The sequence below is a fragment of the Fringilla coelebs genome (assembly GCF_963513975.1).
Source record: "Fringilla coelebs genome assembly, chromosome: 21".
Classification (NCBI taxonomy): Eukaryota; Metazoa; Chordata; class Aves; order Passeriformes; family Fringillidae; genus Fringilla; species Fringilla coelebs.
Genome location: NC_140047.1, coordinates 1,739,272 through 1,753,660, shown reverse-complemented (window position 1 = coordinate 1,753,660; position 14,389 = coordinate 1,739,272). Strand labels below are relative to the sequence as shown.

The following is a 14,389-nucleotide window of genomic DNA, read 5'->3' as shown; positions in this document are numbered from 1 at the left end:
TGGAAGATTAACTTACAAATAACAGCTTTAAGCCTTTCTGTTTGAGATGGAAACGTTACTTTCTGAGGTGATGTTTCAGGGCACTCTGAGGAGCTGCTGTAAGCAGTGGGACATCAATCCACACCCCTCTGATCCCAGGCTCTGGTATCCAGAGATCACTCTTTGTTCTCCTGGGGTTTAGTCCTCGGCCATGCCCTGTGTGGGGCACACAGAGGGATGAGGAATCAACTTCTCCCTGTGGGTGCTAATTCAAGGGAGGCTATAGAGAATTTCACGTTCCTGTTCTCTGTGCTTCCTGACTGCTGGCCCTGCTCCCTCTGGCTCCCAGTGAGATGGGTTTGGCCCCATCTGAAAGGCCAAGGAAGGCTTTGGTGAAGCCTTTCCCTGTACAGGCAGCCCAGCATCCAGCAGGAACTGACAGATACCTATGCTAATGCCACTTTTATCTCCTGCCTTTATCTCTCCTTGCACTGGATTTCAAAACAAGGTGCTATGTGAAGATCTTGGGTTTTGCCGTTGTAATGAGCCATATCTAATGAAGGTGACAGCAATAAAAATAATAACAACAACTGTGGCTTGCTAGGTCAGCAAAGCAGTATTCCCCACCCTCTTTGTGTGGATGTGGAGCCTCTTTCATGAATCTGTGTTTTATCGGATAAACTTCAGCCACAAGTTTACATCCTGAGTGAGCTGTTCACAAGTGCTTGAATGAATTAACAACACGGGTCCAATTAAACCCGAAAGAATGCAGCCTCTAGAGACTGAGGCGGTGCCCATGTGAGGATGCTGCCTAATTAAAGGTGTGAAGTCATTGACTGTGGAGCATATTGAACCAGAGAGTGGATCTTATCGCTCAGCGGTGGTGGAAGCAGAGATATCCGACCCAAGAATTAGCATTGCTAATGACGGATGAAAGTGTAAATAACAATTTATAGTTGAGATAAGCTGACAGTGTGTGAGTCTGTCCCTCATTGTTCCAAGTGTGAGGGCATCCTGCCTTCCACAAACCCAGTCTGACACTGGGGAAGGAAAAGTGTAATGTCTAGACAGTAAAACTTCCAGGAAATGCTGTGTGCTTAAATGTCTTTTTCCTTCTTTCAGCTCTCTGCCCTAATGTCATAAATCAGCGGCACTTGAGAACCCTGAATTACCTCTTTTACAAGAGATTTGTTGAGGTATGTGCTGTGTTGTATGTGGGGAATGAGGATTTTGGTTACATTTACATTTTTAATAACTTTTTTAATAACCTAATTGAGATCATCAATATGTATTAATAGTTTATGATCAAGTTTTTTTTACAAGTTCTGCTCCTAAGCCCTCCCAATCCATCAGAGAAGCCTCTGATGTGTCTTTGCTGCCTGCCAAACCCACTGCCAGAGGAGCTGGGGAAGATGGAGCACTTCAGCCTCCTGCATCTCAGAGCTTTAATGTTGGATGATGTCACTGGAGGGAGCTTGGTCATGCACAGAGGGAGCAGAGAGTATTTCTCCAGGTGTATTTGTTTAGCAGAGGGAATGGATTCGTGATCTGGTGTTCTGCTCTCTCTGGCCTTCCACTTCCTTTGTTTTGGAGAATTTGCTTGCTTTAAAGTATCCAAGCTGGCCAGTTATTTCCATTAAGGTACATTTGGCAGCTGTTTCTGGACACGGTCCCTTCTTCTGAGAGCTCTTTGGTGCTCTCTGTTTACCATTCTCAGCTGTGTCTGAGCTCTGGTTAAATGTGTCCTTTATCTCACTAATATTTAAATTACATGCTTGGATCTCTCAAAGCTGTTTTCTTTGAGGCTCTTGCTCCCTGTTTGCTCTTGTATCTTTCCATAAAAGTGACACTGACACTCCCTGTTTCCTCTGCCACCTCTGTGGTGAGGCTCATGGTGGGTCTCATGCAGTTCTTGGCAGAGTAGAGAGCAGGTCCCTTCCCGAGTTTCTCCCCAAGTTTGGCTCTGAACTGCATTAGAATGAGAATATTAACTTATCAGTTACCTTTCCCAGACCTCATGATTCCAGAGGATTTTTCATGATTTGACTGTTGAGAAAAATTGTATTTTTATATTCTGAAGGCTCAGCCTTGCAGATGACCCCTGACATCTCTCCCTTGGGGATGGCTCCCCATGGCTGGCTGGAGAGATGAGTCTGGGCACAAACTGCATAGGAAATTTTATGTTTCATGTGCTGTGGTGTAAGAGTTCCCTGATCCAAGCCGTGTTCTGCCATGCCTCAGCTGGAGACACTGAGGAGCTGAGGTGTCCTGTGTGTCCAGGTTGCATTCCTTGGTCAGGGGTGATGCCAGTGGGGACAATGAGGTGTTCATTTCTAGTTTGCTGTATGGAACATCTCCCATGGCTCAGCAGTGATTTTGTCTTTTCAGAAAACCATGACTGAGGAGAATTGGGCAGACCACATTCAGGTGAGTGTGGATTTCACGGGGTTGTTTGCTTGGAGGTTATTTGAAGATGTTTTAGCTCTGGATATCCAGCTCTGGATGTTGTAGTCCTGCTATCACAGTTCTGCACTTTCTCAACACTTTGAAAGCAAATTGTAAATGCAGGGAAGGGCAAGGGAGAACATTTGTATTTTAACTACTTTTACATCTTTGAAAATGCTTTCTTTTGGCTGGAGTCAAACTAGAACATTTAGACAAATCTCTCATGGATGCACAGGGTGGGATTGTTGGGGTGTCTGTGCAGGGCCAGGAGTTGCACTGGATGATTCTTGTGGGTCCCTTTCAGCTCAGGATATTCCATGGCTCTGTGATTCTGTGATTTAGATAAGATTATCAAACACATTTTTTTACTTTCCTGCACTTGTAAGTGAGGACTACAAGTATTTACATTGATTAATGACAAGGAAGGGGGAAAGGAGGCTGTACCTCAGCAGCTAGCAAGGTGTGTGAGGAAACTGGGATTAATGTTAGATTCCCTGTGCATGCTCTGACCACTTTCAACAGGTGACTGATGTTGTGACCTCTCTGTCTTGTGCTACAGGATACAAGTAATTTTAACAGTGCAAGGAGAAGCGAGTAGGGTGGGTTTTTCTTGGTGTATAAACCAGCGAGTTCAGGCAATCATAGTATGATTTGTTTTGTTTTTATTTTTTTTTAATAGAAATTTCTTATGTATGTATTAAAATTGTTGCTTTTGCTGGGCCTTCTATACTAGCTATTCTCATTTCATGCAAGAAAGAGCTTATGCTTATGTGAGAATAAATACTTGTACACACACACTCACATGCATATTCAGTATTAACAATCTAATGAAGTAGTTATCCCATAATAGACTTAGTTTTGCATTTTAAGAGTAAGCATAAAGCTCACTAGTCCTGGTGAAACCAGATTTTCATCATTTCTTGTTCCTGGTATTTCTATCAATATGAGACATTACTTTAAAATTTACTGCCCTGATCCTACAATAAATACAAATGTGACAATGAAACAGCATGAAATTCCATGGTGATAAACCAGGAGTGGTTATTTATGTGTCCATGATTTCCCTATGGAATTGCAGCCCCATGGTGAGTGTTTACTTCTGTTCTGTGACTCCTCTCAGGTTGAATTGTGCAGCCATTAGGGATTTCTGAAAATCCATCAGCAGGGTCAGCATGGGCTCTGCGTGGTAACAGGCCAGGCTGATGATCTGAGGGCTCAGGCACACCAGCAAAGCAAGAGGACTCTTGGGCTCTTCCATGCAGCTCCAGGGGCTGGACACTGATCCTTGTGGGTCTCTCCCACTCAGGAGAGTCCATGATTCTCTCATGGGGATGTGCTTTGGGGTGTGTGGGGAAGGGGTCTCTGTGTAAGGTGGAGTGTGGGATAAAGCTCCCAAGTCTCCCACTCTGGAGACAGGAGGCTCAGGATATCTCTGGGATGTGCATGTGTGGTGCCTGGTGAGCCCTGAGAGCACAGAGCTGCATGCTGCACTGGGGCAGAAGCTTGTCTGGCTTTCCAAAGGATTGCAAACTCCGTATTTCCTGCTTGTTGCCAACTGGTGTCTTTTTCACAACTGAGTAATTATCAGCCAAGTGGTGCTGAAACTTGCCTGTTATCAGCCTGACTCGGTGCTATCAGAGATCCCTGTCTCTGGCATCAGTTGAAAGTGATGGCAATCTGTACCTGTGCATCTGCAGGAAGCTGAAATAACAACCTGTGCAGGCTGGTGGCTGCTGCTGGCAGGAAAAGGAGGGAATAAAGGAAGGATCTTTGAGCAAGTTTTGGTTTTCAGTGCAAAAACTAACACTGTCCAGGACTTTATTTGTTTTAAAAGGTTGGGCTTTACAGGAGGGAATGGCTCAAAGTTCACTCAAAGCTTCATAGACTCACAGGATCCCAGACTGGCTTGGGTTGGGAGGAACCTAAAAGCCCATCAGTGCCACCCCTGCCATGGCAGGGACACCTCCCACTGTCCCAGGCTGCTCCCAGCCCTGTCCAGCCTGGCCTTGGCACTGCCAGGGATCCAGGGGCAGCCACAGCTGCTCTGGGCAACAGCTTCACAAAAGGTTAGAGCTTCACCTGTGACCTGACATGTTTGACCAAAAAAATTCCTTAGGCTCCTTGTGGAGCTGAGGAGCCCTCACATATGTGTTGTGTGTCCCATCGCTGTGTTCACCTGAGGCTCACAGAAAGTTTGGATCTCCCAAGCTTTGCCTGGTCAGGCACTATTAAGGACTGGAGGCAGAGGATGAGACACAATGTGACCTCTGGTCACCTGGAGGAATAGAAAAAACTCCCAAAAGACTCCACAATGACAGACTTTCAGAATTACTGGATCATTTTTGGATGCTTTTTCAATGTGTAGTTCAAAGAGGTTGGAAGTCTTCATGAGATTTTTTTTAATTTCAGTTTTTTTCAAATTCTTTGCTGCAGCCATGAAAAAAGACATAAATTATATTGATATGACTAGCTCTAGTGATTATATAGGCAAAGATATCAGGATTTATAGAGATACCAGGAACTCTGGTGAAGGTGGGACTGTCCTTGCTTGGAACTTGCCATTGCAGGCCAGTGACATTTTGGGACTGGGATTTTCTTTTGCTCACCCTGAGCAGTACAAGTACAGATTTTTCCTGCTCCTGCTCTGTGGAATGAATCCCATGTGTGATCCTGACTGCTCCTAGAAACAGCAGAAACTCAGGAGTTAATTGTGGGGCCAATAAAACCTGTTTCCAGCCCTGTGGCATACTGGTTTAGCCCCCTCTGCCTACCAGCACTCAGTGGCTGAGCCAGTGTCCAGGCAGGGATGGCAGAGGAGGTAGAAGGGGAAGAAGAAGCATCCAAACCTCTTCATACCTGAAGAAGGCTGCCCTCATCCCCGCTGGCTGCTCCTGTCAGCCAGGAGAGCTGCCCCTTGCAGCCCCTTCTCCAGGAGAAGATGCCTGGAGGGCAGAGTCAGGGGGAAGAGCCTCTCTGTGCCCAGTGCCAGCTGCTTGCTCTTCATTCCACTCCTAAGGGATCCTGGGCTGCTGGAACGCAGGGAGTGCCTGTCCTCACAAGAAGGGGAACATGGGGAGGATTTTGGTAGACAGGCAGGGAAAAAGAGGCAGGGCATGAGGCTCCTGTCTGCTTTCTGTGTACCCTTGTGGTGCCATTTTGGCATGCTTTGTGTTTGTCCTGGCCCGGCAGCTGCACAAAGAAGGTTGAGTTGGGCAGAGCAAGCCCAGCACAGCTGGTCTGTGCTCTGCTCAGATGTGTTCAGGGTGGTCCTGCCAGCGACTGCAGGCCAGCAGCAAGAGGGGTTGTGGAGGGCAGATGTTCCCCTGGACATTCTGTAGGACAAAATCACTAAAAACATGGAAGGAGTTGCTCCATGGAAGGAGCTTCTCCATGGAAGGAGTTTTTCCATGCCAGGCTTTCATAAAGTAAACACCCATGGAACTGTGATATCAATGAGAAGCACGGTAGGGGAGTGACTCTGGTGGCAGGTGTCACCTCCGGCAGGGTTTAGGTGTCAGACTCTGAGACACTTGCAGGAGGTTGGCAGCATGACAAGGGCCCTGCTAAGGGACACTTCTGTCTCAGAGGCAGCTGGAGCACCAGGACATCTCAAATAGCACCAGACACATGCATTTTGGTGGCCTGAAATGTCCCAGTTTGACAGAGGACCTGGGTGTAGGATGGTTCTGCTGCCCTGCTCTCAGTGCTGTTTTCTCACTAGTGTTCTGGGCCCTTCTAGACTCAGCTGGGCTGGTCAGTGCCAGATCAGTTTAAAATGTTATCTCAAACATACCAAGAAGCTATACCAAGAAATCTCCGTGTTTGTTTGGCCTTTCCTGCGATGAAACTCCTTCTCCTGTGGAGCAGGACTGGGTGACACTGCCCAGCACTGCAGCTCTTGCTGGGGACAGTGCCTGGAAGCAGCACTGGGCAGGGTTCAGACCCGTTGGTTTATTTGGGACTGTCAGTGTTATAACCACTGGGACATGTCCAGGAGAGGGAGTGGCTAGAAGTGGGATTTTCACTTTCCTTGACCTTAAGCCAAAGGGATTTTTGCTGCTACATCCCAAACTGTTCTGTGCTAGTGTTTGCACAGGGAAACTATCCCTTAACTTCTCAAAATTAAACATCTGAAACTCTTCCAGATCTGCTGCTCAGAAAGCACTGCTGTTTGGAAAGCTGTCACTTGTTCTGTGAATGCTCTTGGGGAGCTGGGGCCTTTTGTTCAGGATGAGAGGAAACAGCCTCAAAATGCACCAGAGAATGTCCAGATTAAATATTACGAAAAAAAAAAACATGGAAAGGGCTGTAAAGCACTGAAATGGGCTGCCCAGGTGACCCCAGGATGGGGTCACCATCCCTGGAAGGGTTCAAAAATGTGTGGATGGGGCACTTGGGGACGTGGCTTGGTGGTGAATGTGGCTGGTACTGGGTTGATGGTTGGACTTGATGATCTTAGACAGCTTTTTCTACCTTTCCATGATTCTCTGTTTGTGCACTGACTGAGACCACTCTGACCTTGGTGTGTGCTTTGAGAGGAGGGTGCAGGGATGCATGGCCCAGAAAAGTGCCCTCATTTTCCTCAGGCCCCTATCCTGCAGCTCCCAGCCTCTTCTGGGCTTGTGAGGATGCAGAGATGGGCTCTGGGGGCAGCTGTTTCCCGTGCTCTGCACAGGGAGAGCCTGCAGCTGATCTCTGTCCTCCTCCAGCTGGGACAGTGAGGTAACTTATTTATTTTAAAATTTCTGACCATGAAAATCAAGCACTGTGCCAGCTCCTTTTCTGGGTGAGTAGGGGTCAGATGCTGGTAATTCCTAGGAAATGCAGAACTCTAGTTCCACTACAGTTCAGGGATTGTTATGCTGCTTACAGACAATATTCAGAAATCTGCCCTTCTTTCTGTGTAGTACATTGGAAAAACATTGACAATTCTTGGTACTTAAAAGGTGTAAATTACCTTACACTGCAGCAAGGAGTTGATGTAATCTTATTTATTTGACAAATTAATTTCTAAATGGCAGTAGCTGATGCCAAGATTCTTTGTGTACAGGACCATTTTGACTTCAATTAAAACACAGCTACCTCTGAAATAAAATGTAAAAGCTGTTACACTCAAGGAGGGAATTTTTAAAGGGATTTTAAAGGGTAGAATTCCATTTATTTTTTCAAAGGTTTTTTTGTGGCCAGCACACCTGGCCAGGACTCCTGCTCTGGGGAGTCTTGAATAAGGACAAGGAGTCAAAAAGACCACTTTGCAAATACCTACATCCACTGTTCTTCCCTGGAACCCCTGAGTTGAGGGAAACTTTTCAGTTGGTTTGAGTGCAGCAGCATCTCTGCAGAGTGAGGAACTGAATATCCACAGGGAATGAAGCAGTGTGTGCTGTGCAGACAGGAACGATGCTCTGGAGTGATTAATAAGTGACATGTCTCTCAGTATAAGGCTGCATACAAAATCCTCTTTCCCTCTGGTTGGAGAGGAGTGTTTATTCAGGGATGGGATGGCTTTCATCACTCCAATGTCAAGCCCAGACTGGCTCTTTTCCTGGAGGGTGGAAACTCAAACGAGTTTAACCAGCCAGCGTGTGGAGTCCCCTGTTAGTACTTCTGGACTTCTTTAGCAGGAAATCAAACCAGTGGATGATTGTTTTGTTCCTTCTGGCCTTAGAAGTCTCAGGGAGGAATCATCAGCTGAAATAAATGTTCATAGTCCCACCCGTGGTGCTGCACGTGGTGCTTGTGCCGAGGTGCTGAGCCACTGGAGCCCAGCAGCTCCCAGTATGGGGGTGTGTGTGAATATGGAGGAGCTGCTCCTGGTCTGGCTTTGCCTGCAATCTACCATTTCAACCATCTGCAAAAGAATTGCATTTATCTTTCCACAGCTTTAAGCAGCTCCCTAGCAGCTACCATTGCAGAAAAGAGAAAGTTTGATTTTTCTTTCCCTTTTCCCCTTTGCAGAACAGCTGGTGTTTACACCTGGACTAGTGACAGGTTCCAGGTCTGCTGTCTCTCTTGGGAAGTCAGGACTGGGGGAATTGCTTTGCTTTGGGTCAGAACTGGCAGCCTGTCTTCCCCCAGTGTCCACTTGTAGCTCCCATTTCTCCTTCTCTTCCTCTCCCTGCATTTTGTCCCCTGTTCAGGGACTAGCAGGAGCTCAGTGGGGGTGACAGTGCTTTGACACTCATTCTGCTTTTTCCCTGTGCCATTTTCTTCGGATTCACTATTCTTGTTGGAGGTCTCTGGGGAGGGAACACAGCCACAATGGGGTTTAAAGGGAATATTAAACCATGGACAAACTGGAGTTTGTAGTGGGAGGAAAAGTGTGAGGCAAAATATCGATCTCCTTCCGTTTTTCAGGTCAGTTTGTCATGGGGTCATATATTGATTGGAAGCTGAAATAACACCAGTTACTGGAAAGCAAAAGGATGACTGATGGGGCTGGTGCAGAGAACAGGCACGTCTGTGACCATCTCAGGAGCAGCATCCCGTAATTCCAGGAGCTGCACTCAATGATCCTTGTGGTTCCCTTCCAGCTCAGGATATTCTGATTCCATGACTGTGATTCAGTTCTGCAGCTGCATTCTGCTCTTGGGAGAGAGCAGGCAAATGTACACCTGTACTAATGAAATTTGGGCTAAAAGAAATGGGAACTTTGCACTGAACAAACCCCCAACTGCTGTGGGAGAAGCGCACAGGAAAGGCCAAACATGCAGCGTATTCTGTGCCTCCCCAGCTAAGGAAGAGTCTGTCAAAGGATGACGTGTACAGCTAAATGTAAACACTTCCAACTACTTCCTGCATGGCTTAGGCTGTGTTAATTCTCTGTAAGACCTGGAGGACTGATGTGTCTACTGTAATTGTAGTAGTTTTATTTATAACAAATCCAGCCATTCCTAGATAAATAAATTGTGGTTAAACACAAAGAGGCTGATGAATTCTGGTGTAATATTACAGTAGGTACAAAGAAGCCAAGAAAAACTGCCATAATTTGCTGTCCAATCTACCAAATTGTCAAAAATGTCCAAATAATTCTAAAAGTCAGCTAAAATTTCTCTGGAGTGATGTCAGATGTGTTTGTTCAATAACTTTAGAAAATCAGACCCCATTTACTGAAGTGTGGATCTACAGGGCCAAGCTGGGGATTGACAGAGCTGGGTGTCGATTCTGCTTCAGGGAGAGATTGGCAAGGGATTCTTGGAAAGTTCAGGACTTCAGTCGTAAAGTTGATGGCCAAATAGCCTTAATGTGCAAACTAATTAAGTACTGGAGAGTGAAACTGGAGAGAACACACTGGGGAGGAAAAATCTCCTTTAAATTGTTTTGGTGTGTTAGAGATACATTCTGACCTTAGCCCCCAGCCACCAGCCAGGGCCAGCATGCTGCTAAGCACTGTAATTACATTTCTGTCACTAGCAGGCATTCACTCGGCAGCACAGCTTCATCAGAAAGAGATTTGGTATGGTATAAAAAAGAGCTAATTGGCTTATGGCTGTAGGTTGAGAGGTCAGGGTTAGATTAAGGAGTTAAGAGCATCAGTGAGCTGTTCAACTCCACTGGGGTGTGCTGGGGGAGGTTTAGTTCTGCCAAGGGGGAAAAGCATCCTAGGAGTACAAAACTATACAGGAATGATGATCATGTAAAACCTTATAGGAATGTGTGGAAACTATCAGGTCCTTAAAATCAACATCAGGAGTAGTGTCCAGGATGCCTGATAGTGACTGCAAACTGCAGCAAATACAGGGTAGAAATCACAGAATCCCACACTGGTTTGAGTTAGAAGGGACTGTAAAAATTATCTTGTTCAAACCTCCTTGTCATGGGCAGGGACGCCTTCCCACTAGCCCCATCCAGCCTGGCCTTGGACACTTCCAGGGATCCTGGGGCAGCACAGGGAAGAATTTCTTCCTACTATCTGATAAAAATCTTCCTTCTGTCAGTTTAAAACTGTTCCCCCTCACCATCTCACTGCCTCTGTGTAAAGTCACTCTGTCTTTTCTATAAGCTCCCTTCAGGTACCAAAGAGCCATAACAAGGTCTCCCTAGAGCCTTCTGTTCTCCCAGCTGAACAACCCCAGCTCCTGTTTGTATTCCACAGAGTAAAAATGAGTACAGGCTCACTTCTCATGGCAACTCCTCATGTTCCTTTTGCTCCAGGACCAAGGGAGCCCTGTCAAGAGCCCTGACACTGGCCTGTGCAGCCAAATAGGGAAAGGCAGGGGGGAAGATGGGACATGGAGCTTGTCTGCTTCCCAGGGTAGCCCAGAAGGAGAGGATGGATTCGCTGATAAAAAATAAAGCAGACAAGGGCTCTGCATGTACTCTGTTTGCAGGTGAGAGCCAGTTCTTACCTGCAGCTCCATGGCAGGAGCCCCGCGATGCCCTCGCCCCGCCGGAGCTGCTGTGAGCTGGGGCTGTGCAGGTGTTTGCCCGGTGTCACTAAGTTTTCAGCCTTCACACACACACAGACCCTCTCTGCCCTTCTTACCCAGGCAGCAGTAAAACGATCCAGCCATTCAATAATCATCCCAGATTATTTAAACCCGCTGTAATCGATCAGCCCCTGAGTGCTCACTGATAGATATTGGCTTCTAAAGCCTGTGCAAATCAGCTGCCTTGCACACAGATAATCAGGCTGCTGGCAATTGATAGTTTGGCTGTATTCTACTTTTAGGCAAGATTAGTTCCCCAGTTCCCTGCCAAGAAGAGAACCACATAAACAGAGGATTGTTTAGAAACAAAAAAGTTCCTCTTGACAGAGAAGTCATGTAAATGGGAAGAAACAGGAAACTAATCTTCCCTTGTTCACTCTGAAAGAATGCATATCTCTGAGGAATGTTGTAATTATGGATTTAGGAAATCAGTACAATTTGCCAGGGTGTGAATTTCAGAGTTCATTCAGTCAACCCTCTCAAGCATTTCTCCTTCAGAACAAAAACCACCAGGAGCTAAAGTGTAGCAAAAGAGATTAAAGTAGAGAAAAATTGACTATCAAGCTTTGCTTTTGGGAAAGATCTTGCACAGATACTGATTATTGCTTTGGCTTTGAGCCAGGGAGGTTTGGGCGCGGCAAAACAGAAATCAGTGGTAACCTGTGTTTGTCCCGTGGGCATCTCTTTTCTGTACACTAATGATGGGAAGAGTTTGTGCTCCTGAGCAAGTATTTCCATTGTCAGGATTTTTGCTTATTTACTTTGAAGGCTTTCCTAAATAGAAAAGAGGAGACTTTTTTCCTAAATGGAGTCTATGTATTCTCATGATGTATGTGACTGGGTATGGGAACACTTACAGGAGTTATTGGTGGGTTAAGTGCACACTGGATTAGCTCATCAGGGTTAATGCCAGGGCTCCAAACCCACCGATAATGCTGGAGTGACCTTGGCTCACGCACATCCCGACAAGCAGGCGAGTGAACTCCATGTTTTTTGAAAATACTCCCCGTGAGTTCAGGTCTCAGCAGAAGCACAGGGCAGTGGTTTCACTCCTTCACACACCTGCAGCTCTGGCAGCCCTGCAGTGACGTGGAGCTGCAGGGCCCTGTTTCTGTCCCCGCAGTCGGCCCGGCTCTGGCAGCACATGGAATTCCTCACTCTGTGGAATTCCTGAAGACAGATTCTGTAGCACAAGTCAATGTCACACGCTGCTGCTAAGCTGGAATTTGGAATGCTCAGATTGGATATGCACCCTTCAGAGAGCCCCAGAGCTTAGCAGAGAGCTGTATTTTCCTTGTGCAAGCTTCCGTGGTCCCAGATACCAACCAGAGGAGAGTTCTGGCACGGTGACTTGTGTAGAACATTTGTGGAAGTGCCTAGATTGTAAAAACTTTCTGAGGCTGGAAAGCCCAGAGAAATGATGCTTGGTGACAGTAGGCTCAGGCTCAGTGACACTCAGCAGCAGTGCAGGTCACCCAGTACACAGTGGGAGCCTCCACTTCCTTAAACTGGAGAGCAGGATTTGCCATTGGTCCCATGACACTTCATTTGTGTTTGTGTGTGTGTGTGTGTGTGTGACACGACAACAAAAGGCAGGGAGATAAATGCTGCTTCAAAATACACTGGGAAGATAAGGGTTGCCAGTTTGTCTTCAATGCACTGTGTCATTGGGCTTAGACAAAGCATCTACTGTGATAAGTAACACAGTACTCTGCTCTGAAAGAGTTTGGCCAATTTCCCCATCTTCACTCATCTTCAGTCTTGCCAAGTGCTGGAGTGCTCCCAGAAAATATCTCTAGCCTGCCATCATGGGACTGAGGTGTGAGAAATCTGGAAGCATATCAAAAATCTGTGGCTTCTGTATTCAGACCAAGTCCTTGGTCCTTTGCTGATCCCTTGGATGAATAATATTCAACAGCTCTGGGGCTGGGGTTAGGCTGGAATTCAGAAGGTGCCTCTGCAGTGGTTGTGAGAAAGAGATTTCCGGAGGAAGCACAGACCCCTAGGACAGAGTTCACACAGAAGAGAAGGGAAAAGAAATTATATCTGAAGAAGCAAGTAGGGTAAAGTTACCTTAGTTTATATGCTATATAATTGTATTTTTGGGGGGGTAGGGATGTCATACAGTTACTTTTCTCTTCAAACAAAGGTTATTTTAATGGGGTTAGTTGGACACTACAGCTCATTGCAGAGCTGTGCCATTCCCTGACCAGCTAAGTGGAGGGGATAACAAATATTGCAGGTGAGTTGAGATTTTGCGTATCAGCATACCTGGAGTTGTGGGATGTAATTGAAAAAAATGAGTTAATGGTGGGCTAAAATAAGAGGTTATGATCTGGGAAAGTCCCCACAGTGTCAGGCTATGCTGACACTGCTGAACAAGACCAGGAATTGATCAGTGGCCCCAAAGACAAGTGGCACTGCTGGCTGGTCCCAGCACAGCCTCAGGCTGCCTTCCTCTGGGGATCTGTCTGAAGTCTGCAGTGACAGGAGCAATGGGACAAGATCCCTTCCCTGAAACCTTCTGTGCAGTAGCAGTGGCCAAATGGGCAGTAAGAGCTGATTTTCTAGGACAGCATTTTCAGTCAGTGGGGAGTGGGATCCAGAATCAGGAAGAGCTTTGCTATCTCACAGATGTACCATGGTGTCCTTTTTATCCAGAAGCCTGTCCTGAAGTGTCTGGGGGATTCTGTGCCAGATGGTTCCTTGGGCATATGGGAGCAATGTCCCTGTACAGTATTGCACCTTCCTTCTTAAACCTGTTAAATATCTATTGGGGAGTTTTTGGTTGTAGCTCAGGGAAAGGTTCTTCCCCCAGAGGGTGCTGGCACTGCCCAGGCTGCCCAGGGAATGGGCACGGCCCCGAGGCTGCCAGAGCTCCAGGAGCCTTTGGACAGCGCTGCCAGGGATGCCCAGGGTGGGGTTGCTGGGGCGTCTGGGCAGGGCCAGGAGTTGGACTCTCTGGTTCTTGTGGGTTCCTTCCAGCTCAGGACATTCCATGGTCCTCCATTTCTGCTTGGGTTTGTGCTTTGTCCAGCCAAGAAACATTGCTATCTACTACTGAAGCTAGTGAAGTGAAATCTGGGAATGATCAGGCCAGATTCACTTCAGTGAAACATCCTGTTTGGAGCCTTTCATCTCGGTGGAGGGAAGAGTCCATGCCCTGTGCCTGGAGCTGCTGCCAGCAGCAGGTTCATCTGTTCCGTGGCTCTGTGAGCTGCATGAAGGCCCATGGAGGATGTCCAACAAAGTGTTGAAGAAAATGGTCTCAACCTCTTGCTCATGCTTTTTTGAAAATACTCTCTCTCCAGATCTGCCTCTGAAAGCTGCATTGGTTCTTTTATTCTCCTCTGTACCTGCTCACATCTGTGGCAACCAGAGCAGATTTTGGAGACACAATGACTTCATCTGTTGAAAATGAATTACTTCCCTCAGGGGTTGCCTGACAAAAATTTGGAAGGCATCCCAGTGCAGGAAATGTATTTGGATCTCTGTGTAGTATTGTTGAGTATGATCGGGACCATCCTGTATTCTGG

The 14,389-nt window shown here is 46.7% G+C and overlaps 1 protein-coding gene across 5 annotated transcripts in view; it reads left to right on the top strand.

The window, feature by feature from the left end:
* Nucleotides 1–14,389, top strand: part of EXD3 (exonuclease 3'-5' domain containing 3) — a 253,050-nt gene that overhangs the window by 96,313 nt on the left and 142,348 nt on the right. For all 5 annotated transcript variants that reach the window (XM_084219682.1, XM_084219681.1, XM_084219679.1 and 2 more), the window contains exons 10-11: nucleotides 1,102–1,175; nucleotides 2,368–2,406. In XM_084219682.1, coding sequence (XP_084075808.1) covers nucleotides 1,102–1,175; nucleotides 2,368–2,406 — 113 coding nt within the window. The remainder of the gene's footprint in view (nucleotides 1–1,101; nucleotides 1,176–2,367; nucleotides 2,407–14,389) is intronic.